The 25,429-nt window shown below is 38.6% G+C and overlaps 5 protein-coding genes across 5 annotated transcripts; 3 read left to right on the top strand and 2 right to left on the bottom strand.

The window, feature by feature from the left end:
- Positions 1–202: 202 nt before the first annotated feature.
- LOC126796782 (uncharacterized) lies at positions 203–4,847 on the bottom strand. Its single transcript, XM_050523510.1, has 3 exons — positions 4,320–4,847; positions 1,926–2,093; positions 203–1,828 (listed from the first exon to the last, which is right to left on the bottom strand). The coding sequence occupies exons 1-3, from the start codon at positions 4,845–4,847 to the stop codon at positions 203–205; spliced, it is 2,322 nt and encodes a 773-aa protein (XP_050379467.1).
- Positions 4,848–11,059: 6,212 nt separating this feature from the next.
- LOC126796781 (uncharacterized) lies at positions 11,060–14,273 on the bottom strand. Its single transcript, XM_050523508.1, has 4 exons — positions 14,118–14,273; positions 13,294–13,498; positions 12,673–13,018; positions 11,060–12,030 (listed from the first exon to the last, which is right to left on the bottom strand). Exons 1-4 carry the CDS (start codon positions 14,207–14,209, stop codon positions 11,060–11,062), a joined length of 1,614 nt encoding a protein of 537 aa, XP_050379465.1. The 5' UTR covers positions 14,210–14,273.
- A 3,405-nt stretch (positions 14,274–17,678) lies between these two features.
- LOC126800485 (heat shock 70 kDa protein 1) lies at positions 17,679–20,678 on the top strand. The gene is made up of 2 exons (XM_050527855.1): positions 17,679–17,971; positions 18,720–20,678. The coding sequence occupies exons 1-2, from the start codon at positions 17,758–17,760 to the stop codon at positions 20,447–20,449; spliced, it is 1,944 nt and encodes a 647-aa protein (XP_050383812.1). The 5' UTR covers positions 17,679–17,757; the 3' UTR covers positions 20,450–20,678.
- A 2,062-nt stretch (positions 20,679–22,740) lies between these two features.
- On the top strand, positions 22,741–23,709 carry LOC126796780 (protein STRICTOSIDINE SYNTHASE-LIKE 10-like). The gene has a single exon (XM_050523507.1). The coding sequence runs from the start codon at positions 22,741–22,743 to the stop codon at positions 23,707–23,709; it is 969 nt and encodes a 322-aa protein (XP_050379464.1).
- Positions 23,710–23,871: 162 nt separating this feature from the next.
- Positions 23,872–25,187, top strand: LOC126799601 (uncharacterized). Its single transcript, XM_050526840.1, is given in 2 exon segments — positions 23,872–24,631; positions 24,633–25,187. Coding segments are annotated over 2 exon segments (807 nt in total). The 5' UTR covers positions 23,872–23,966; the 3' UTR covers positions 24,775–25,187.
- Positions 25,188–25,429: the final 242 nt, after the last annotated feature.

The following is a 25,429-nucleotide window of genomic DNA, read 5'->3' as shown; positions in this document are numbered from 1 at the left end:
AGAGTAAACCAGATGGTGCATATTCAGTAGGATAGGAATATTTTCGTCAATAATATATGAACTTAACAAATTACAGCTTGTGCTGAGGATGGTTAACTACATGAAAGAACAAATCTATTAGATTTCAGAAAGAAAGAAAAAAAGGTCGGGGAAATCTTTAAGTATCTATCTGCTAAATGGGTTAAATTTGAACTCTAAATGTTCATTTGATTAGTTTTCTTACTTCTTCCTTGATCTTCATTGTTTCTTCACTCAAACTCCGGATGCAGAATCCCAGGCTACCCAAACAAAGAACCATTTGGCTCACATCCTTCACTTCGTCATCACTGTTACGTAATCTGACAACTACTTCTTGGAGATGTTGAAGGAAATTACTTACAGTGGCTTCAGCTTCATCATCACATGTACCCAAAATCATAAACGGGTTTGGTGATATGCCCATTTCGCTATCGCATACGCTCTGCGCTTCTGTGTCAAATGCTGCAAGGGATTTCATAGAAGACACATGCTCAATGCATTTTAGTGAATTCCCGATTTTCTCTTTTAAAAGCTTCAGATCAGTATCCGAATGTTGTTTTAGCTCCTGTGAAGCTCCTTCAGATTTCTGTGAGATGAAGTCTACATTATGAGCTGCAAACGGTAGGAGATCCGCCATTTTCGACATAGATCCTAGGATCCTATTGTAACAATCACCTTCAAAGGGCAAGAACCAGAAATTAGGCTCTGCTTTAGCTTCTTGAATGAAGTTTTGCAGTTTATTGACATGAGATTTTAGCGTCCTGTGCTTCTCTGTCAGTCCAGTAGAAGCTGGCACACTCAGGCTTATGTCTTGGACACAAGCTCTGAGTGCCCCCAAGCTTTGCGATAACTGATTTTTGGCTAGGGTCGCTGCTCTCATAGGATAGAAGAGAACCTCTACTAATGTGAAACAGATTAATCCAATGCAAGCCTCAGCCAATCTTGCAATTGCAAAGTCACTTGGTGGACCATAATGTTCTCTACCCAAGATTAGCAACGCTCCAATTGCCGCTGAGATCCCACCAGCTTGGCCATACATCCTGCTATCCCTGAGAAAATGAGTGAAGACAATCCAAGGTATGAGCGGTAAGAGCCTTAGCTCGTCGACTCTTTGAAAAAGAAACATGCATATGATTCCATAGACTGATCCCATTGCCGTTCCTTGTGTTCTAGCATTCGCAACTGTAAATGTTGGTTGTCGTCCTGTCACGAAGCTAATGGCGATGGTGAGGCCCGACCAGTATCCTTGCTTCTTGTTGTAAATCAGACCAAGTAACACAGCAAGGCCTAATGCGATTGAGCACTTCAGGGCAAAAATGAAATTCGAATAGGTTGGCATTATGCTTCTCCAGACCCTTTTACAGATACACTCTGGTTGAGTTTGTGAATCACCTATCTTTCCTTTGCAGTTGGGATTTTTCCCGGGATGCCGAGCAATGGGGAGGTCACCTAAGAGGAGTTCCATGCAGTACAAGAAGAACAAAGCTGGGAGATCTTGATGGGTTGTTGTGGTGGTTTTGTTAGTCCAAAGGGGCTTGTCAAAGGTTTCTCTTTTACTTTCTGGAACTGTTGCTGCCTCAGAAGGCATGGAGTACTTAGATTGCAGCAGTTTAAGGCTTACTTGTAGTTGCGAATTACGTAAATGATCTCTCAACCCTTCGTCGATCATATCAACAGGAAATGAAGAACAAGAAGATAGAGCCATCTCCATACCCCTAATTGGTATCTCCATTTCTTGCAACCTATGTCCCAAGTCCCTATGGTTCGGTCTTAGAAACTTGATATCGGGTCTCTCCCACAACATACCTTCCTGCTTTAGAGGAAAGAAACGACTTTAGTGAACTTTACTACATAAGAAAACTGATCACACCAATCTCTCCGGACATTCATGAGTGAATATTACTTACCAGATTCTGATTGATGCTTGGAAGAAGCTTAGCTGCTGCTTTAGAAAGAGATTTTCCTTGAGAAATGGACTCAAGTGCTACTCTATTGTCTTCGGCAGATATCGCATCAACAAAACGACTTAACCTCTGGGAGGCATTTTCATTATAAAGTCGCCATGATTTCTTAACCTGTGAAAATTTTAAAACCAATGACAGTTAACATCTGCGGGCAACTAAATGCATGCATACTTTTATTTGAAAAAAAAAATACATGTATACTTCTTGTTTTAGAGTTTTAGTGCAACTGCTAAGAAACGCAGACATGGAACAAATTAAGAATGAAGATCCAAGATATATCATCTGTTAACAAGTTTTATATATGGATCCCATAGTTATTTTTGTCCTCCAATGTAGCAAGCTGGATGCTTAGACTTATTGACTTACAGGTACAGCCGTACTCCAGGGTATGCTTCGATCAGTTCGATGGGGTAAAATTTCATTCATTCAAATGATTTCGTGATTAATGCAACAAATTTTGCAGACTTGCATGCGTGTGTGTGTGTGTGTCTATAACATCTATATATATATATATATGTGTGTGTGTGTGTGTGTGTGTGTTACATCGATCATCTTGTTGTTTGGTGAAAGAAACAATCAGACAAGACCAATAGCTCTATATGCATTGCTTACGATTGGACCACGAAGGCACGAATATCATGCTCTCTTTGGATTGAGCAAGTCATAATCTCTGAACAATCTAAATTATCTAATACCTTAATTATACCTATAGGAATGTATGATTATGTAAAATAAGATAATTATATTCTCCATACCTAGATATATTTATACAGGAATAATTATGTTTAACATAACAAGCTAATTATTTCATGCATTCCGGCAATTAACCTCATCAACTGCCATCTGCGGAAGAAGTTGGAGAAACAAAATACTTATGTTAGAATGCCAACTTTAATTTGATGACAAGTATATTAACCGATTTCGAAGATGGAATGTAATATAGTTGGCTTCACTCTGGTTGGTTCATCTGTCAACCCGGCCATCTTATACTTGGACTACGCTTCAAATTTCATTAATATTATACAACTCAGAACTATAATACGTTATTAATTAGCTGTTGATTGATGGTATCTTCAAGAATGGCTCCAGACGCTACGTCGGTACGTACGCAGTGGCGGACCTATGTTGGAGGCAACATGGGCTCAAGCCCAGACAAAAATCTTCTATATTATTATATGTACCCTATGTAATTGTGTGATTGTCAGTTGAGTTGGTTGATTCCCAACCTTACTTACCAAGGTTCGAGTCTCATCGTTTTCATTCCTACTTTTTATGTTTTTCACTCTTTTTCTCTTTTTTTCTTTCTAAGATTATATCTCCTCATTTTTTTACTCACTCACATTTTTTTTTAAAACACCTACTAATCTCTTCTCATGCACTCGTGTATATGAACATAAACGTAACTTAAATTTTTTTTTACTTCACCCAAAAAACATACACATGAATTAACTTATCATATTTTCATATTCTGGATCTGTCTCTGTACGTACGTGTTCCTCTAACACCTCCTGCACTGTTTGTTCGGAGCTTAGATTCCTTGGATTAATTTGCACTGGCACTCTATTCTAATTACTTGAGAAAGCTATTTCCTAATTACTTGCTTTGTAGTGGACTCTTGAAACAATGGCCTGGGAGTGAGGATACACTTTATGTTTTTCCCTATTTACTTCTCCGTCACAGCTATCACAACTATAATTTTAAGACTAATGAACATGAACTTTGTCGTTTATAAACTGAACACCGTATCCCAGAATCCTACTACACTAAGGCCTCATTTGGTTCACAAAATTAAAAGGAAATGAAATGAATTCCTTCCTCTTTCCATTGCCATGAGAAATTTGAATTCCTATCAAGTTTATTTTATTGTGTTTGGAAAGACCACAGAATATAGAGGAAATTCTATATATGTTCCTATAATACCCTCATATTAATACAAAATTTAAGGTTAGTTTGGTTTAATAAGTTTTATGTTTAGATATGAAGTGATTCCATAGGGTGTGTGGAGAAACCACTTTCCCACCAATTTTTCAATACTATGGGAATTATTTTCTTCTCCCTCTTCTTTTCTTTTGGTTCCCAAACAAGTGAAATGAATAATTTTCCTTTCATCAAACAAACATAGCCTAAATATACTCGGGCTTTGTAGGTAATTTTCTCACACGAGCACGTGCAAGGTTACACTTTCTGGAACGTGATCGGAGCTTACTTCGATCTCTACGAAAATTATAGTTTAAACTCACTTCTAAGCTGTTCGATCAGATTTAGTGATTGTCTAAATGGATTGTGATGCAAAGAAGATTAACAAATGTATATTAATTAACTGCTTATATGTAATACCTCATAATAAGCTAGACGAGGATATGGAATCATCATAGCAAGAACAGAAGCCAAAGCTCCGAGTGCTGTACTCGCTGCCACCTGAGTGGGGTGCATGACAATCTTAGTACTAGCACCATAAACGACAGTACCCACGTAAACATTCACAAACTGCCCAAACGCGATTCTCTTGGACATCAAGTGCGTCGACCCCGGCAGCGCCACCACAAACACGCTGACGGCCACAGCCGCGGCGGCCACCTCGTTAGTGAACCGTGCTGGTCCAATTAGCCGCAGGGCCATCACGGAACAAGCCATCACCTGGCACGTAGCGTAGAGAACGTGCCAGCAGCTCATAAGGGTCTGGCCGAGGGTTGCGTCCGAGACAATAAGGATTGTTGTCATGTAAGAAAACGAGGGGTAGGTTAAGAAACTGCGGATAGGTTTTGGGATGTAGAGGGTGGTGCAGCCAACTATGGTGCAGGCCAAGGCAGTTCGGAGAGCAGCGGCTAAGCGCACGCGCCATAAGGGATGGATTTGGCTCCCCATTTTCGGAGAGGATGGGATCATTTTGATGGAAAGGTGTGAAATAATGAGGAGCTTGTTGTTGGTAGAGCCTGATCAGCGTTGAACAACTTAATTTGTAGGAGAGGCAAGATACACAGTTTCTCTTTGAGCTAAGGATGTACGTCTGCTTACGGAGAAGACTAGCTACTATTATATATATAGAGAAGAAGCTCGTCAAGCAATGAAAAAAATACCTACATGGAAGTGTGGTACCATGGGGGTTTACCGTCTTTGCCTCTTTGGGATACAAGTGAAGTAAGAGTTGTGGGATAAAACAGAGAAACTTTGATAGATAAATATAGGAAGGTTGAACGAAATGGAAATGGAAATGGATTTGTATATCGTATGTTTCTCTTAAGTTTTTTAGTTTAATTTCTGCATTGTATATTAGTACTCTAAGGTTTGACTTTTATTTAGTTTACGAGAACTCGGGAACTCATTCTACAATCGAAATATACCATACTACTAAATCAAATGATAGTGGTAAAATGAACCAAAAACTCTGTTCTTTTAGTAGAAAAGCAAAAACTATACGAGTTAAAATATGAAAGACATGAGATCGTGATGGTATAAATTAATCTAATTAGTTTTCTGTAACATTATGGAAGACAACGGACAATTTTGATCACCTTTGCATTTCTTTCTTTCTAAATTTCTTTATTGAAGAAAACAAGAGAGAAAAGTAAGAACAGAGACCTTTGTATTATTAAGAACAAAAGTTTGGCATAAGCAGCCTCCCTGTATTGGCCCTTATATAAGATTAACTGCAATTTTATATGTCAATTGTAGCTAATATACGCTTCTACTATATGATTAACAGCAGCATAAACAATCAATATGCTAAACAAATTTGAAGCTACGTACTAGTATCTTTTATGTCAATTTTGATTGAGAATTTGGGTTTTGCATGTTGTCCTATAGCTTCTGTACGCATCGATCATGGCTTACTTAGATTTGAAATTGTTCTTGTTGTTTGATCTTCACTAAGACGTACCCCAGCATTGAGGAACAGCTTCTGTTTATAAATACCATCGCATGAATGTGACTTAAGGCAATGATTAAATAAATGCTCAAACAGTTAGCACTCCAAATAAAAGTTGTCATTTCTTTCAAATTTTCAGCTAAGTTAACATTAATTTGATGATGAACATCATTCTCTTCAACAAAATAGGAATCCTTGGTTTAAACCCTCTCTGAATAAGACTCCGAGAAGGTCTGAATGAACTTGAAGTGAGTTTGAATACGGATTTGAAAGGTATTTTGTCCACTCAATCTACTGATCTGCCTAGTAAATACCTAACTTTTGTTTAATCAAAAAGGGTTATTTTGGATTTATTCATGGAAAAGAAAAATGAACTGTAAATTGATAATTTTTCCAGGAGTGAGAATTTTCATTAGAAACGTCATTTCTCTACCGAACACAGTACTATGTCAATCGACATGAGGTAAGGTCCGAGATAGATCATTCGAGTCTTGAACCGATCAGTTATTTCGATCTAATTATCTTTCTGTGAATATTGCAGAGTTGGGAATTGAGGATACATCAACTGTCAGAGTCTCAAAATCCAACAGAATGGTTGATCCACAACCACAAGCTAGCAAGTTGGTAATAAGTTGACATGTAGTGCAACTGTGCAAACTTAATTTGGTTCAGATTGATTGACCGATCGTAGTCCTTAATTATTGATCGTAGTCATTAATTATTGATAGATCAATCAGAAATTGGCATGTCATCTTAATTGGGTTCATCACAAAAAATTTGCAAATCATTTGCTAATTCAGGCAAGTTGAACATTTATTGTGTGGTCTTCTTGCCTGGGCTACCGGAGAAGAAATTGGTTTTTTTCTGGACTTCCCTATGAGCGAGGGAAAGTTTAGTGATAGATCGAGCTAGTCATCTTTCCTCTTCCATGTATATCACTGCCATGTCAAAACAAATACAGTAACTTCATGTTTGTTAATTCAGATACATAGATTTAGTGTGGAGACTTCTAGTTTTATATCGAGGAAGTACTATCTAAGCTTTATCGCTCATGTATTCTGTAGTTTCATAAATTAAGGTTGACAGAGAACTTGGGGCATTCCTACAAAAAAAAAAGGTTTAGAGGCAACTACCCCAACCGATATTTATATATATATATATATATATTTTTAGTATGAACAAACATTATTACAATCTTTTAGAGCTTGAATCTCACACATAGTGCATACAAAAATTTAGGTCTTTATAGAGACATACAATATGTAATTAACGTGATAAAATACGATTAGAAATGAATCTTATGGGATGTGAGAGGATCCATTTTCCCCCTTATTTTTCTTTCCATGCTCGAAGAATGTGTTCTTTCCTTCGGCGTGCAACACAAAGAATAAAGCTCTGAACTTCTGATTCCAAAGCTTTTCATTTCATGAACAATGTTGTTCTATATGACTCAATGACTGGCTACTAAACCATTGAGCTATGTCGATGAATGAACGGCTTATTTGCTTAAGCTACCATATCGATCGATGAACATTTTGGTAGCACATGGCATAAGAGAGGGGTAAAATTGCAAGCAAAGCTACTAATCTTGTTTGATAGAAGTAATATGTACAGAGTGTGTTAAGATCAAATCAAAGAGCGCCCCTAGCGTTTTATACAAGAATGACAGTACCATATCTACCATCAGTTTGACAAAACTATGTAGGACTAGTTTTCAATCTTCACATCCATCACGTTCGTCTTAGAAATTGTACACTTGATAAGGAAATACGATGGTGAAGCAACTACTAATGTGATAATCTGCTATTTAAATATAAATAATATGTTTACAGAGGTTCACCAATCACCAACATTTGTATGAAAAAGGAAACATTTACCAGGTAACTATATCAATTACTTCTGTCAGTGACGAACAAAACTATATACATGCATATATATATATATATATATATATATATATATATATATATTCATCTCTATCTGTGTGTATTTGTTTTTTGGCAACAACATATATACTTGTATATTCAGCTAGATAAAACTACTCTGATCTCTGAATATGTACACATAACTGGCTAGATATCCCGTATGCTGTGATATCAAAGTATCAATCACGACCACTTCTTCATGCCTAACTCTACCTAATCAGCAGTATATCTAGAGAACCTTAGCCTCGACAGATACTATTCATGTAAGAACTTTGCTGAGTAGGAGCAGTTTAGATGTTAATTTATATATAGTAAGACGGAGTTATCAGGTGTTTCTAACATTTTGCAAAGGCTTGCTTGCTGCTCAAATTGAACTCCTAAAGACGAGAAATTGAAAGCTTATACGAGCACGAGTAATATCCTTCGACATCGCGATCGATCCCAAACACCAGAAAAGAACAACTTTTCTTTCCTGATGATTACTTTCTTTGATTGTTCACGCGAGGAGTTGATGTTAATTGATAAGCCTAGATAATTTAGGATATATATCCTATTTGATCGAGTCCGATAACTAATACGATGTGATATCGACCTATTCCTTATATATGCTGTACTGATACGACTCGTCTTACACGGGTGTTGAGGTCATCTGGAATAGTGTACATATGGAGTTCTAGCGATGATGTGACTCAGATCGATGCATTACGGTTAGAATGTAAATGAACAGAAAAAAGGTTTCGCAAATTATCTGATACCATGAGTATTGTTAATTAAAAGAAAATTTCATATTAAAGAAAACCTAACTGCACATCTGAAATTACATATATGAAGACAATTCATCAAAGTTGTGTCACACTTGTAGTTTAGTATTTCTCATTCGGGTGTTGATCGAAGTACATATCAGAAAGACAGTTGTTGAAGCAGCCAGGTACCTGCACGTCCTTCTCCATGAGTCTAAATCTTCCATCAGCCTCAGCACCTAAATTTCCAGATAACTTGTTCAACAACACCACATGACCTAATGAAAGTGTGAAACAAATGGGAAGTTCCTTTAGCTCAAGGTAACCACTAAGCATTCCCTGGACGACAGACTCTACCATGTTCGAGAACCAATCAACCCATATATAGTTCGTTCAAGGTACTTATGTACCAACCATTAAACGATCAGAATGACTTATCTTCTGATACGTGATATACTCATCATCTGATATTCCATATTGTAAATAGTAGTCTCTTCATCTTTCTTCTATGTAGAGTCACACATTCCAAATACAATTATACATGTAAGTTAACGATCAATATATAAGCAATCGTAAGCCACATTTCGATGTCTGCTTGACACTTCAGTTCAAATTCTTGATGTACCACAAGCCTAAACATCCAATTTTTGTTCGTTCCCACCTACCCTTCCCATGGCTACTACTCTTTACCTCCGCTAGAGGTCACTTCTCCCACTCAGTCCTCCACCATTAATTTCGACCTCCACCATGTCAGTCAGCCACCACGTCCACCACCAAAATCTCCACCTGTGTCTCCTACTTCCGTCACACCACTTTCGTCTCTTCCTCCATCTCTAGTCACCCTCCACTACAAAACCTCTTACCCACAATTCGTCCAACCTAGCTCTTCATTAACAGTCACATCACCTAGCCAAGTCCCCTTATCACCCGAGTCACTCCATAGTCCACTGCCCTCCTATACCATCACATCAGAACCATCCCAAATATATTAGAACCTGCCGAGAAAATGATTAAATCCCATACAAGATGCTTCCCCTTCTCGTTCCATGGCAATAAGAAGCCAAGTCTGGAATATTGATTTACACTCTTTCTTAACTAATGACTTGAAAAAGCCTGCGTCATATAGCAAAGCAGTTAAACATGTCTCTTGGCGCAATGCGATGCAAGAGGAGTGTGGAGCATTAGTAAAGAACAACACACGTGAACATGTTCCATCCGGTCCTTCCCAACAAATGCATCTTCACGATACAAAGAAAGCAGATAATCGACTCTATTGAACAATATAAGGCGTAGACTTGTCGCGAACAGCTTTCACCAGGAAGAAGGCATTGAGCACATTCAACTGACAAATATGCCCACCATTAGCGATAGCCAAGGCCAAAGAAAGAACAATAGGATGATGGAATGTTTAACCACTGCTGAAAATAAGAGAAATCAGTGCCTTCTTGCTGGTGAAAGTGTGCTTGCTACTTCAGTTCAAATCCTTTGAAACGTACATCAGTATCCAATAGCTGGGAGGCGCAGGGCGATCAAATGAGGTTACAAGTCATACAACATATAGAATGAACATGCAGTGCATATCCTTCTTAATTCTTATGGGTTGAGGAGTAATGTTCAATCTTACCCATTTATACCAAATTGCTATAAGGTGTTAAACTGAGATCCCAATGGTGTCACTGGCTTCTATTGGCTCACAGTTTCACCAATTCCCACTCTTACCTATCTTGCATTTCTCACCATATCACGCTTTTTCAAATGTTGCATAGCGTGGTTGGTTTGAGGCAAACGCCTGGGCCAAATCTTGGCAGTATGATTCTTCACGAGTTTACTAGACAGATTATAATCAATACAACTAAAATCCCTTGACAGATATAACACGGTACTGCAACTGACTGGGAGAAAAAGGTGAGGGTGAGATGATCACAATTCTGCTATCTGATATGTCATTCTAAAACAAACTTGTCTATTCCACTTGTGAATCATACTACAACATTGCTAAGTTCGCTCATGCATACCTTCTATTACTCTATTACCTTCCTAATCTCACTTTCATATATAAACGATGCAAGCAATACCGTTTGACCTCTTACCAGTCCCCAAAAGCTGCCTTTCTTCATTGCAGTAATGCTGATGATGAAAGAATAGTTAAGACTTGTTTTGTGAACGAGTGCTCGGGAGAAACCTTAATCGTGGAGAAAACCGTTGCTCTTGCCTACTCGAAGATGTTGACTTCCTCTTCTGGCCTCGACTATTGGCACCAGTACCTGAAATTTTTCACGCAGTTGATACACATAGTAAGTTAGTAACTGTTGTGTGCAACGACAAGAATACAGAAATGAAACCGTAAGGGACAAAATGATTTGCTTTGACATGGAATAGGATATGAATTAATTAAGATTTAGCAAACTCTCTAAAACTCTGCATGTGACACTGAACTAGTAGTAAGACATTCGAGATAAATATTTATTGTCTGTGATCAGTGACAAATCACAAAGTATTATACTTAGACAAGATATGTATACATGTACTATAACTCTATAAGCATATTTAACCTTCAGTTTGTCGAATGTTTCTGACAGTACCAGATGCGTGTTTGCTATTACTTTCTTCAACTAGTGTACTGTCATCCTGAGATGACTTGACAGATTTCTTCTTTTTTGATTCACGATTTTCCTTTTCTACTGCATGGCTTTCAGGAACTACCAAATTTTCTTTACAAGAGATCCTGGAACGAGTTAACCTCCCCAAGTTAATTGAAACGCTCGACTTAATGTCTTTGGCAAAAGTGTTCATCTGAAAATCTTGAATGGCCCCAAGATCACCGGATGTCAGGTTTTCCTTATGGCTGTTACTCTCTGAATAAAGGGGTGAAGAAACTGCTTTCTTTGATAAATCATTCTTCTTTCTCAAAATTTTGCTTTCATGAACAGTGTCATTTCCTTCAGAAGAATATGATCCTGTAGTTTGAGCAGACTTGCTCTCTTCTGATCCTTGCTTAAATGCCATAGATGATATATCCTTTTCTTCTTTGAATGCTGAACGAGTCAAGCTTCCTTTGTTGGTTAAGGCCCTTAACTTGATGGCTTCAGCAGAATCACGCAAATTACTTTTCTGAGGTCCAAAACCTTTCTGAGCTGTTGAACGAGTTGTTCTGGCACCTGAGCCTGATTTCCCATTTCCATTTACTACAGGTTTGGTTGTATCAGAGGATACCTTTGTAGACGTATCATTACAGTCACTGGACTTGAAAAGTTCAGTCCCACTTATAGCAATATGCTTGTTAGCAAGTGATACTAGGGAGGCCAGAGCTGCACGAGCAGCAAGAGGACTAATATGAGACCTGTGCTCTGAATGCTCTTCATGTATGGATGAGAAAGGGGGCTGTGGGTCCTCATCTTCTTTGTTTCCATCCAGGTTACCAGACATATTAGTGACAGATTTCAAATGATCCTGGCCATGAGAAACCTGAAGTTTTGAAGTGCCTATTTTTGATCCAGTAAGATTTCCATTGTGATTAGCTGCATGCACAACCAGGACGTATCTAAATGTTACCATGCATTATGCATATGTATCAATAAAAAAAGACATTCTTTCTGAAAACAGATCAGGAAATAAAACAACTCGGTTAGTTCCCTTAATTTTTTATGACCTGTAAATTTCTATTCCTACACAATATTTATATTTCCTCATTAGCTTTTTTCTCCTCAGCTTACCACAGTGGGCAGTATACTGTCTGGGTCTGGGGTGTGGAAGAAGACAGAACTGAAAACTTAAGGGGATAAATAAACAAACTCAAGTATCATTTCGTTGAGAGAGAGGAGGGGAGTCGGCAGTATTATGACTAGCCAAGTAGCCACTTATTTACCATAAAAACAAATTTGTCTACCAGAAATTCCTTTGCATCAACAATAGGATCAAGAGAACAGCAAGCTAGGATTTGCATTTATTCTCCATTAAGTGAGGCACATCTATTTATCATCTTGCAAATGCCAAATTTAAGATGCTACATCTATTATAACAGAAATTTGTATCGATAGTCCGTACACACGTTATTATGTGTTATAAACATATAAAGGAGTCTCTATGCAGGAAAATTGGGAGACATATTGCAATAAACCAGAATTCATTAATAAAATGAAACAGTGGGTAGGGGTAGTTACCTTTAAGCCCCTGTAATATGTCTACTGTAATTTCATTTGCGACTCCATTAGCTGAAATGTTGATCTCTTCTATTTGCTTGCCCAATAATTTATTGAAGTCGAATTCGAATTCAACATCAATATCTCCATGCAAGATTGGAAGGGGAGGTATAGTACACAAACCCATTTGCTCAACTGATTTCAATAATGCGGAAATAGTTGGATGGGAAGTGATGCTTTTGCTTGCTAGTTTCATGATTGAACTAGATGGGATTGTGACCATCTCTCCTTCAAAGTCTGGGTGAAGCCACTTAATCGTAAAAGTGCATCTGCAATAGACCCTTGTAGAGTGTCGCACTCTGGTCACCTAGTCATCATGTGTTCATAAATGAACTGAATTAGCAAGCAAATCAAGTATCACCAAATGTCACTTAAGATGGAAGATTCAATAGCATATAACCCTCTAAACATGAAAAGAAGTAACCAAAGGGAAACTCATTTCTAGCCATTATCAGCAGATGCAAAGAGAAATCTATAGCCCTTGAAAAGAAAAACACTTGAGTCAAGAGGATACAGCGTTCATGATGAGATGAAATCCCCTATTCCAGTGAGATGTACATAAATTAGGATGCAGATAGATACCTTTTCCACCTTGGCATCATACAAGTGGCTCTTAAATGGTGATTTATGTATAGCAAGAACATGGTCTCCTTCAATGTGAGAGCAGTCGTCGCCCTGAAGAGGAGCAGAACGAAAACGAAGACGTGTAAGCACTTCATCCTTGTTCAACACCATTTCTTCCAACTCCTGCCTCCCAAAGTCGACTATTAAGCTATCTTCAGTAGAGCTGTGAACCATAATCAGAAGCCACCTCAGTACATTTTATGCAACCCCAACATATGGAATTTAAAAGCAAATGGTGAAGGCAGTTGCCTTGAAATTCAGTTCATGATGATTCACCACAGAAAACATTCTTTGACAATAAATCTTTGACAATGTTGCAGCAAATTGCAGCTATGGAATACTCATCAAATTACTCTCATATGCAGTCCACAACTATGAGACTCTCCAAACAAGAGTAACATGAGAAATAAATTCAGTTTGTTTACAACTAGCTCGGAAATAACGAAAGTACGTGTTAACATAAGTATTGTTTCATGATTGGATTGCTTCATAACACAAGTAATACTGGACCCATTGGATCATTGAAACTGATGGGAGTACGTGCACAACCAAGCCACACAAATCAAACAACAACTTGCATAATTGAAATGTACATATAGCATCGCTAATAAGCATATAGAAGCTAAAATCCTGAGGATTGTTGTGATAGGTTCCAAATATGCTCTTCCATGATCAAAATCCAAACTGATCACACTCAAATGAAACCCATTTTGCAAACCCATTACACAATTTTCTAATAAAGAACAGTAACAAGGAAATCATAGCTGGGTTGGGTGAGTAACCTAAGGGAAACCTGGCAGGGATACCAAGAGGAGTCCTGCTTGCACAAAGCTTCAAGTTCAGTGGCACTCTCCGCTTCACTGATAGAGTCCATTTCATTCCCTTGTGAGGTTCTGTTTGGGTGAACAATGATAGAAAGGTGCAACCTGTGTGGAAGATTGTTTATGTGTTTCTTCTTCTTTTGCATTTATGGAATTTACCAGTACGAGCTCAGTTCCTTCATCACCTTTATTTTTGGTTTTTTTTCAATATTTTTGGGAGTGGGTGAAAGTCCAAAAACGGTCGGATGGCCGAAGATCAAAACCTAAATGTGCCAGGGTAGAGGATGTCCAAGTAAAATCACTAGATTAAGTTACACATGACTACCCACTAGATGTGTCGATCGGGCCCGGACCGGTCCGGTCCATTTTATGCGAGATAAAACCGTGTTCATGCTCATGTCGTGTTCAGACTGATCCGTTTATTTATCATGTCGAACTCAGTCGGCCATATTGCTTAAACATCAAGTCTGACCCAACTATGCTATGCCTATGTCGGGCCGTGTCAAAAAACGGGTCGGCTCGGCCCATTAGCATTAAGACACAATTACAATAAAAAATTATTATGTATTTAGAATATTTGTTTTATATGGCTATTTAGAATAGTAAAATAAATAAAATATTACAATATATTATATCATGTTATTTTTAAAACGTTGTGTATGTCAAAACAATGACGTTTTCTTCACTATTTTGATAATATTTATGAAATGTTGTAGTTAACATAATGAAATAATCAAGATATTTTAATTTAAAAATTATAATATTCAAGTATAATAATGATAATTGTTTAAATATTTATATAAATAATATAAAATTATGTGTTTAATGGGCCGGATCCATGAATTATCGTGTACGGGCCGTACCGGACCCATGAGCTCAAATATCTCGGTCCGGCCCGGTCCATTATAATAATGGGCCGAGCCCGTGCCGGGCTTGAGATTTTAGGCCCATTTTCCACCTCTACTACCCACTAAAATAGTACCAACCACAATACTTCTTTTTTTTACCTTATGTAATTTTTTTTACCCTTCCATATATTATCATTTCAACTTGTTATTCTCTCTGACATGAGTATTTTTAGCAAATCTATTTATTGGCGAAGCTGTTAACATCAAATAAGGGCTTCTAGTTATAGTAGTAGAGATTTATAGGCTTACAACTCTACTCGCCAGTCACCACCTGGACTACACTAATATTAAGACATAATTGTTAACAATGTAACACCATAACACTAAACACACAATGACACAGTGATGGTGTTTTATTTTTAAGAATGGTGTGTTGAATCTTCATACAATGTACTATGGATATATACTCTATGTTTCATTTTTCGGTTGTAGGTAAAAATTTCATTAATCAAAATTTAAAAATAATCGGATTCTAATTTTGAGTCGCAAAAACAAGGGTAGGTTTAAAACGTAGATTGCCTTACTTGTTCTCACCTCTTAAATAACGAAAGTATTCCTGACAAACTCCTTAACTTTATACCCAAAGGGGGAGGTGGGTATCGACATCAAAGTTTGAGTATCAATTTTTCTTACCAAAACTATCCTAATTTAATTTCAATATCTCATAATTGTCCAACTCTATATATATGTTATTGTTAAGACTTAAAAGCAAACAACATAAAATTTCATAAGACTCAAAGTTAGTGATAATATTTTCTAGTAGAAATTAGAGAAGATATATATATATTATATGATCTATATGTGACATGTAGTTGATACTGTGAGATTATGAAACGGAAAGTAAATAACAATATGAATAAAGTCATGTGGTTGATTAGTATCGAAAGGTACAAGTTCTTACGGTATGGTAAGTTAAAGAAATATGCGACTTCATTTATATATGGGTATTTTAGTAATTAAATTGGTTTTAGTTATAATTTCTTATGTTAAATAAACAACATCAATCATAATTCATTATATTTTTGATCTGATTCTATGTTGTAAGTAAACAACTCAATGGAATTGAAATCTTCACATACAGTTCCATTCTATCTCTTATTCCTGATTAATTCAATTCATGAAAAAGTTTCATTTCAAGTTAGTAAACGTGCCCTCATATCATGTTTCCGGGTCTCAAATTGGTTGATGGCTCTAAAACAATGCCATGTAGCGGTTGAAAGATACTATATAAACTAAAGTGTCTATAATGTCTTCCTTTTTATCAATGTCTATCTTTGCGGGTCATATGTGTTCCAAAGAACTTGGTTAATGAAATTGAAAAATTCTTTAAAAAAAATCAAACAAAGCTGATACTCAACAATCAAAATAATAACTACTAAAGGTACAACATGATCTACTTCAAGAATCTCGAAAAATATGTTTACAAAAAATAGAGTCAATAAGATCCAACATTGGCATGTCCATGGATTCACATCATCAAAAACCCACTCTTTGATTGTGCTCTCAGATCTAGCCGCCACACCAACCATTGTTACCTTCAATCATAACCAAAACAGTCGCCTTGTAGCCGAGGTCTAATCAGAACAGTCACGTGTAATGCCACCACTAAGCGCTTTCAAGCCCGCCTTCTACTGAAATCAAAGGCGGATCATAGAGAGAGCGCACCCAGCAACTGCTGGACAAGAATACAAATTGGCAGGCTATGTATATTTTCCCACTGGGCAAAAAATATGATATAGCTCAAACTCCATACATACCATTGTGAGTTTTTATTATCCAATCTATGTTTTCTACTTTTCTATTTTATCTTCATGCATTATGATCATCGTAGACCCTAGTCTAGTGTCCTTTGAGGTAATCCTTCTTATTTTGTCATGTAAATGTCAGTGATATGTTTTTAACATCTTGATTGATCAGCCCATTCTTTTATTATTATGGAGAATTTTGTTGTAAAAAAAAAACACTCAAGCCCAAGACATGATTAACCTCCTTTTGCACATTAATCTTTTTCTTATAGTTTCACTCACTCAAACCGTCATTGACAATTTAAATTTATTAGAGATCGCCATTGTACATGTAATTTGATTATATGACAAATTACTTATTTTAGTTTGCAATTCTTATATCCTTTTGAAATCTTGATGGATACTATGCAAAAAAAAATTACATTTTGACTCATTGAGAGTTTTACAGCTTTACCTTTTTCTATTAAAAAGAAATTTCGCTCATCTAACTTTCAAACGTTAGATCCGTTAGTAGTGAAGCATTTTCTCACCTCTAGGTAAAATTGGACAATGTATAAAGGGATGCTTCATTAAGGTATTTCAAATTCAAACATGTATATATGCAAGTCACATCACCCTGAGTTTAGAATCAGAGTGGGCCTCACCCAAGAGAAAAAAGAAGAAGCCCACTAGGTCATTTGACGCAAAGCGCGGATTGGAGAACGAACCAACTCAACTACGAGTCTCCTTAAGCAACCTAGGCTCCATCCACACCGTTCACTAGATCCAACCATCCCACAGCCACCGCCACTATAGGGTTCGAACATTCTGGAATTCCAAGCCCCACTGACCCCTATATAAACCCACCCACAATCTCCTCCCTCCTCCACTTAACCAAACCCTAGCGCCTCTACTTTTCTCTTTTTACCCGCCTCCTTTTCCCTTTGTCAATCTCGCCGTCGATTTAAAATGGCCGGCAAAGGTGAAGGTCCGGCTATCGGAATTGATCTCGGCACTACTTACTCTTGTGTCGGCGTCTGGCAGCATGACAGGGTTGAAATCATCGCCAACGACCAAGGAAACAGGACCACGCCGTCGTATGTGGCTTTCACCGACACCGAAAGGTTGATCGGAGACGCCGCTAAGAACCAGGTGGCGATGAACCCGATCAACACTGTTTTTGGTAAGATCTCAGATCCAATTACTGTTTTGGTTTCAGTAGCTAAGTAGATCTGTATGATGTTAGTGGATTTTAGATCTTGTATTGTTTGCTGTAAATTTTGCTGTGGTTTACTGTGATGTGGTAAATTTTTAGCTGCTGGTTTTGCAGATCGTTGTTTGTGCTGTTTTAGATTAGTGATTTTACATTGGATCTGTAGCTACTGCTGGTTTAAATTATGGATAGTGAAACTTTGAAATACGTTTAGATCTACTGTGCTGGCCTATTTTGAATTTCGAAACTACTTTAGCAAATCAATGAGTTAGTTCTTGTTCTGTATTTAACTTAATGATGATTAGGGATAGTCAATTGAATGTTAATAAAGAAATTACATTCGTAATTGCTAAGTCGAGAAGTTGAATCTAATTTATTAGATGTAGTACTAGTAGCCTTGAGCATGGACATAGCACTCTGCCGACAGCTATGGTTGATATTTCTGTGATTAATTGAAATCTGATAACCTAATGTAATTGTATTTTTACTTTTGTAGATTTGGTATCATCAGTTCGTTGAACTAGATATTTATTTGAAATTAGTTGTTTAATTAGAGTTGTACTTCACCAGATTACAATCGGTAAACTGTTTTTGTGTTTTCTTGTTTTGTTTCAATGGAATATGAATTTTGTGATTGTACCAATCTTGCTACTGCTTTTATGTAACTTGTAATTGTTGATTCAAGGTCACACTTAACAGATCTTCTACATTGTTGCAGATGCCAAGCGATTGATTGGTCGCAGATTTTCTGATGCTTCAGTTCAGGGTGACATGAAGTTGTGGCCATTCAAGGTCACCCCTGGCCCAGCTGAGAAGCCTATGATTACAGTTTCGTACAAGGGTGAGGATAAGCAGTTCGCTGCTGAGGAGATCTCTTCCATGGTCCTTATCAAGATGCGTGAGATTGCTGAGGCTTACCTTGGTGCTACCATCAAGAACGCAGTGGTCACTGTTCCTGCATACTTCAACGATTCTCAGCGTCAGGCGACCAAGGATGCCGGAGTCATTGCTGGTATCAACGTCTTGCGTATTATCAACGAGCCTACAGCAGCTGCCATCGCTTATGGTCTTGACAAGAAGGCCACCAGCGTTGGTGAGAAGAATGTGTTGATCTTTGACCTTGGAGGTGGTACCTTTGATGTCTCTCTTCTCACCATTGAGGAGGGTATCTTTGAGGTTAAGGCCACAGCTGGTGACACCCATCTTGGGGGTGAGGACTTCGACAACAGAATGGTCAACCACTTTGTCCAGGAGTTCAAGAGAAAGAACAAGAAGGATATCAGCGGCAACCCCAGGGCTCTTAGGAGATTGAGGACATCATGTGAAAGGGCGAAGAGGACCCTCTCATCCACTGCCCAGACCACCATTGAAATTGACTCTTTGTATGAGGGCATTGACTTCTACTCAACCATCACCCGTGCCAGGTTCGAGGAGCTCAACATGGACTTGTTCAGAAAGTGTATGGAGCCAGTAGAGAAGTGTTTAAGGGACGCCAAGATGGATAAGAGTACGGTCCATGATGTTGTGCTAGTCGGTGGATCTACCCGTATTCCCAAGGTTCAGCAACTCCTCCAGGACTTTTTCAACGGCAAGGAGCTTTGCAAGAGCATTAACCCAGATGAGGCCGTTGCATATGGTGCTGCAGTTCAGGCTGCAATTCTCAGTGGTGAGGGTAACGAGAAGGTTCAGGACCTTCTTCTATTGGATGTCACCCCTCTATCTCTTGGTTTGGAAACTGCCGGAGGTGTCATGACTGTCTTGATCCCCAGAAATACAACCATCCCAACTAAGAAGGAACAAGTATTCTCTACCTACTCTGACAACCAGCCCGGTGTGCTCATCCAGGTCTATGAAGGAGAAAGAACCAGAACCAGGGACAACAACTTGCTCGGAAAGTTTGAGCTATCTGGAATCCCCCCAGCTCCCAGAGGTGTGCCTCAGATCACCGTGTGCTTTGACATTGACGCCAATGGTATCTTGAATGTGTCAGCAGAGGACAAGACCACCGGACAAAAGAACAAGATCACCATCACCAACGACAAGGGCAGGCTCTCAAAGGAGGAGATTGAGAAGATGGTTCAGGAGGCAGAGAAGTACAAGTCTGAGGATGAAGAGCACAAGAAGAAGGTCGAGGCCAAGAACGCATTGGAGAACTACGCGTACAACATGAGGAACACCATCAAGGATGAGAAGATTGGCGAGAAGCTCCCAGGGGCAGACAAGAAGAAGATCGAGGACGCCATTGAAGCTGCCATCCAGTGGCTGGACAGCAACCAACTCGCGGAGGCCGATGAGTTTGAAGACAAGATGAAGGAGTTGGAGAGCATCTGCAACCCAATCATCGCCAAGATGTACCAAGGTGCCGGACCCGATGGTGCTGGTCCAGTTGATGATGATGTTCCAGCTGGAAGCGGCGGTGCAGGGCCCAAGATTGAGGAGGTCGACTAAGTCAATTGATTTAATAAGCTTCTGATGGAAGGGTTTATCTTTTGTTTTTGGGTTTATTAATTAGGCGGTATGATGAACAATATCTATGCTTTAATTTCGGATTTTGCTCTGGTAGTTGGTCAGAGCTTTTGGTTTTAAATTTGCGGAACTTATAGGCCCTCTGTTATTTTCCCCTGGTAGTTTGCCCTGGGGCCTTTTTATTATAAGATTTTGAACAATTCGATGCTAAGTTGGTGATTCTGTTTACTTTTGTATTTCTTTTTGTTCTTAATCCATCTGCATCCAGAAAGCATTAAATACCGTCTCATAGATGTTTTTGGTTTTGGGGATCGGACTACCGGTCACGGCATCATACCAGCTTACTCGTGAAGAAGGCATAAAGCTAGAAGGTAAGCTAGTATGAGACATACGGATTCCGACGGTATTTCTTCAAACCTCTTGAGCATTTGCTTGTTTTTTACTGAGTGCAAAAACAAATGTGAATGTGATGGGAGGTCTTCCTTTCAATGGATAGATATCAAGCTAAGAAGCACGGCAAGATGCATGCGTATCTTATTTGGATACAAAATGGACATGTGTGTTTCCAAGACGGACACGCAAACAGACACGTCGGTTAACGGACTCTGCAACACTCTCGACCCCAGCGTTATCGACAAGACTCTACCGAACCTCGGCATTATCGACTGCAGACTCGCCATCACTACTACGAGTTTCCGACGCCAGATCGGGTCATGTGAAACCCTGAATTCCTCCCTCCTCCTCCTCCTTCGCCTTCACCAAATTTCCAGTATTGCTTTTCGGCTTCTTGAGTCGTCTTTGGGAGAATGAACATCTTTGGTTGTTGGTAGATTTAAAGCTCCGCGGCCTCCACAGTAGAGATTTGGGAAGGATAGAGTCAAGAGAGGTGTGTGGGTGAGTGGGTTGTTCTTCATCTTCTTCTGGGTTAGATGACGGTCGATGGTTTGTGGTGATCATTTTGGATAATGAGGGGTTAAAGCCTAGCACAATAGGTGGGATTTAAGAAAGAATAAACTATGTTAGAAGGAAAGTGAAGCACATGAGAGGCCTTCTGATTTCTCTTTGCTTTCTTTATTTTCTTTATATGAAAAAAGTTTCTTCTCGAGAGCATAGTACATTACTTCATTGTTTTATGAGGTATTGTACTATGCACATACTCGGATACGGTCGCGTAGTGCAAAGATCAGATCTTTGACAACTGTTAAATGATTTAATAAATATATGCTTTTAATATAACAATAAAAAAAATAATGCCCAAATTTATGCAATTATATTTATATTAAATATAATAATATTTAATTAACGTTTCCATTACGTGTCCGTGTCTAAATTTTTTTTGAGATGTCGTGTCAACGTATCGAATCGTATCTAATACGGACACTCGTGTCCGTACTTCATAGATATCAAGCAAAGACATGGGAGGACTTCGTGTAAGCTTTGAATAATGTAGAGTTAAACGTTACCTTGTTGAACTGACCTGGGAACCAGGGATGATGGGTAAGAATCTCCAACAGTCTTGGTATATTAGAGAAAAAGAGAAATTTAGAGAATATTAGGTTTTTTTCACTCCAAAATAGAGAAATCGATGAGAGAAAATGAGAAATTTAAATTTGCAGCAATTAAATACTACACTTTTTCCAATAATAACCAATTAAAATAATAATAAATTTAAATCATTTATTTCAAACTAGTAAATTAAATAGATAAAATAATTTATAGTTATAAAAATATAATTATTATATATTCACTTGTAATAAATGCATAAATATGCAAAATAGAAAAACTGTTGGAGTTTGAGCATAATTTTTTTAGAGATTTTAACATTTACTTTTTTATTTTAGAGGAATTTTACTAAAATAGTTGGAGATGCTCTAAATATCATGCAAAGCAAAACACTGATTTGTTACAGCTGTTTGGTGCTTCCGTGCTTGCATTATAAATTAAGCCCAACGTTAGCTCACAATTTGATAAGCCACAATTTGCTACGTTGGTGACCTAGTCAGACAGTGAAATCCTGTTGGAATGTGGAAACTATCAAAGTTTCCCTTTAAAATTGTGTATTTGTCCTAGTCCGAGTTGGACGTGGTTAGTGCAGCGAGGTTTCTCTTTGGTGATCCAATCACAAGTTTGATTATGTTTTCTTGCCCGGTTTGGATTTAAGTTTAATGAATACACACCCTTATAAATACAAGATCATTTTGTGTAAAAATCACAAACAGAAAATCGAGAATCAAGTAAAGTTAGAAAAAAACAACAATTTTCAGCCATCGAGTATGAGATCAAGTTTTGTAGTTTTCTCAGTTTTATTTTTCCTCACAGTAGCCTCATCCATTTTTCAAGCAGAAGCTCTTTCACTTGGTGATTTTGAACACCATGAGATTCCAGTTCCAGTAGTTGGCCCGGAAAGTTTGACGTTCGATTGTAGCGGGGCAGTCCATGTAGGAGTTGCAGACGGCAGGATCTTCAAATGGCTCGGTAGCCAATATGGTTGGAGCGAGTTTGCCACAATCTCCCCATCTAGGCCAAGAGCATTGTGCGATGGCTCCACTAATAAAGACAATGAGCCAACTTGTGGGAGACCTCTCGGCCTCAGGTTCGACCACCAAACCTGCGAGCTTTATATAGCCGATGCTTACTTTGGCCTTATGAAGACCGGACCAAACGGCGGTGTAGCACGAGTGCTAGCAACTTCAGCAAATGGAACGCCTTTCAAGTTTACAAATGATGTGGACATTAACCCCGTAACTCGAATGGTTTATTTCACTGATTCAAGCAAAGTTTATGAAAGAAGGCAATGGGAGTCGTCATTCAGCACCGGTGATAGAACTGGAAGACTAATGCGATATCATCCAGATTCTGGGGTAGTGGATCTATTAATGGATAATCTAGCTTTCCCAAATGGAGTAGCTGCGAGTCTGGATGGTAACTTCGTGCTAGTAACCCAAACTACAAGCAAGAACATTATGAGGTATTGGGTTCGAGGGCCAAGAGTAGGGCAATCAGAAGTTTTTGCTACGACACAAGGCTTCCCTGACAACATTAGGAGAAACATAAATGGAGAGTTTTGGGTTGCAGAGAATAGTAACGGACGAGGTAAAGTAGCCAAGTTTGACGCCAACGGGAACTTCATGGAAGCTATAGATGGGCTTAATCCTGTTAGCCATGCTCAACAGTTTCATGGTAATCTTTGGATAGGTTCGATCGTAAATCCCTTTGTGGGTATTATCCGCAACATTCCTTAAGTTGCAGACTTGTATTTGACTTTTGAATTTTTAGTTCTGTTAGAATTTATACATTGTAATTTGCTCATTTTGACTATGGATGAATTCTTAACCAGAGTTTGTGTTTTTGTTATAAATTCTTTTTCTCGAGTATTATGTCTGATTGGTCTTCTTGTGGAATATGTACACACTTCAAATTATAAAGGAAAAAACACAAAGAATGGAAACAGAGTATCTCTACTGCATCTGGACTTTTCAGTTCTGTTCGAGCGCAGAAGATGAAGTTGTTTGACGCCCACTGTTATCTTCAAGACCCAAGAATCTTCCAAAAAGCACCCCAATTGATTGCTTCAGCCATCGATTCCGGCGTGGTTCGCTTCGCCGTTAATGGTGTCTCCGAGCAAGATTGGCCTTTGGTGAAGCAGATGGGCGAGTCTCTTCATCCCCACATAGTTCCCTGCTACGGTCTCCACCCTTGGTATGTTGCAGGCAGAACACCCAACTGGCTCAACACCCTGAAACAGAACTTTGATTCCACACCCTCTGCCGCAGTCGGAGAGATTGGATTGGACAAAGGGATGAAGGTGAGGGGTGATTTCGCCGATCAGGTTCATGTGTTCAGGCAACAACTGGAGCTGGCCAGGGAGTTAAAGAGGCCGGCGTTGATTCACTGTGTTCGAGCTTTCGGCGACCTTCTTGAGATAATGGAATCTTTGGGACCTTTTCCTGAAGGGTTTCTACTTCATTCTTATCTTGGCTCTGCTGAGATGGTTCCTCAGTTTGCCAATTTGGGTGGTCTCTTTTCGTTTTCGGGGTTTCTTATGTCCATGAAAACCAGCAAGGCCAAGAGGATGGTGAAGGCAGTGCCATTTGATAGGATTTTACTGGAGACAGATGCACCTGATGCATTGCCAATGTCTGAAGAACCGGAGTCGCTGCAGCGGGGGTGAAGGTGATGATGCTTCGCTGAATCATCCTGCAAATATTCACAATGTGCTGGTTTATGTTGCTTCTTTGTTGGAGATGGACAATGAGGAAGTTGCAGAAGCAAGTTACCAGAATGCTGTGCGTTTGTTCTCTTATTAGGTTTCTGCAATCCAGATTCATGTGATACAAAATGTACTTGCTGTTACTCAAAACTCATCTCGAAAAGTTGGAATAAGAATCGCGTTGTATCTCATCTATATCGAATTATCAATCTATGTTTTCGTCAACACTTCGACAAAGGGTGAGGACGAGGAGGAGGCCAGGGACATGGCATGCTATAGCAATCTGCACTATGAACTCTGCCATACTGCTATGAAATTATGAATCAAACATTTTGATCTCATACTCGCAGGAAATAATCTTCGAATATGAATCCAGATTAAAAGTATGACAATGTCACATTGCCTACCAAGTCTCATTACCAGCCACTTGACATGTTTTACGCCAAACAATATTGAAAGTATCATATCTGATATGATTCTATATCAATGGATGGCAGAATTTGCATGTTCTAGGAATATCCAATGAATCAAACACTCTTATCCTATCACATTCCCTTAAATGTCTATTTCCTTTTGTCATTTCTCACCCAGATAATGACTACCACAATATATAAGCTAATTATTAGATGATAAGTCATTGGCCACAGATAGTAGTGAAGAGGTATATGGCCTTTTCACACCTTACAAAGACCTTCCACTTGAAGATACGACTCTGATCAAAAGCTGGGTGTGACAACCACAACTATCTTATA

Source organism: Argentina anserina, chromosome 6, assembly GCF_933775445.1.
Source record: "Argentina anserina chromosome 6, drPotAnse1.1, whole genome shotgun sequence".
NCBI lineage: Eukaryota > Viridiplantae > Streptophyta > Magnoliopsida > Rosales > Rosaceae > Argentina > Argentina anserina.
The sequence above is the reverse complement of the archived record's forward strand: the minus strand, read 5'-3'. Positions and strand labels throughout refer to the sequence as shown.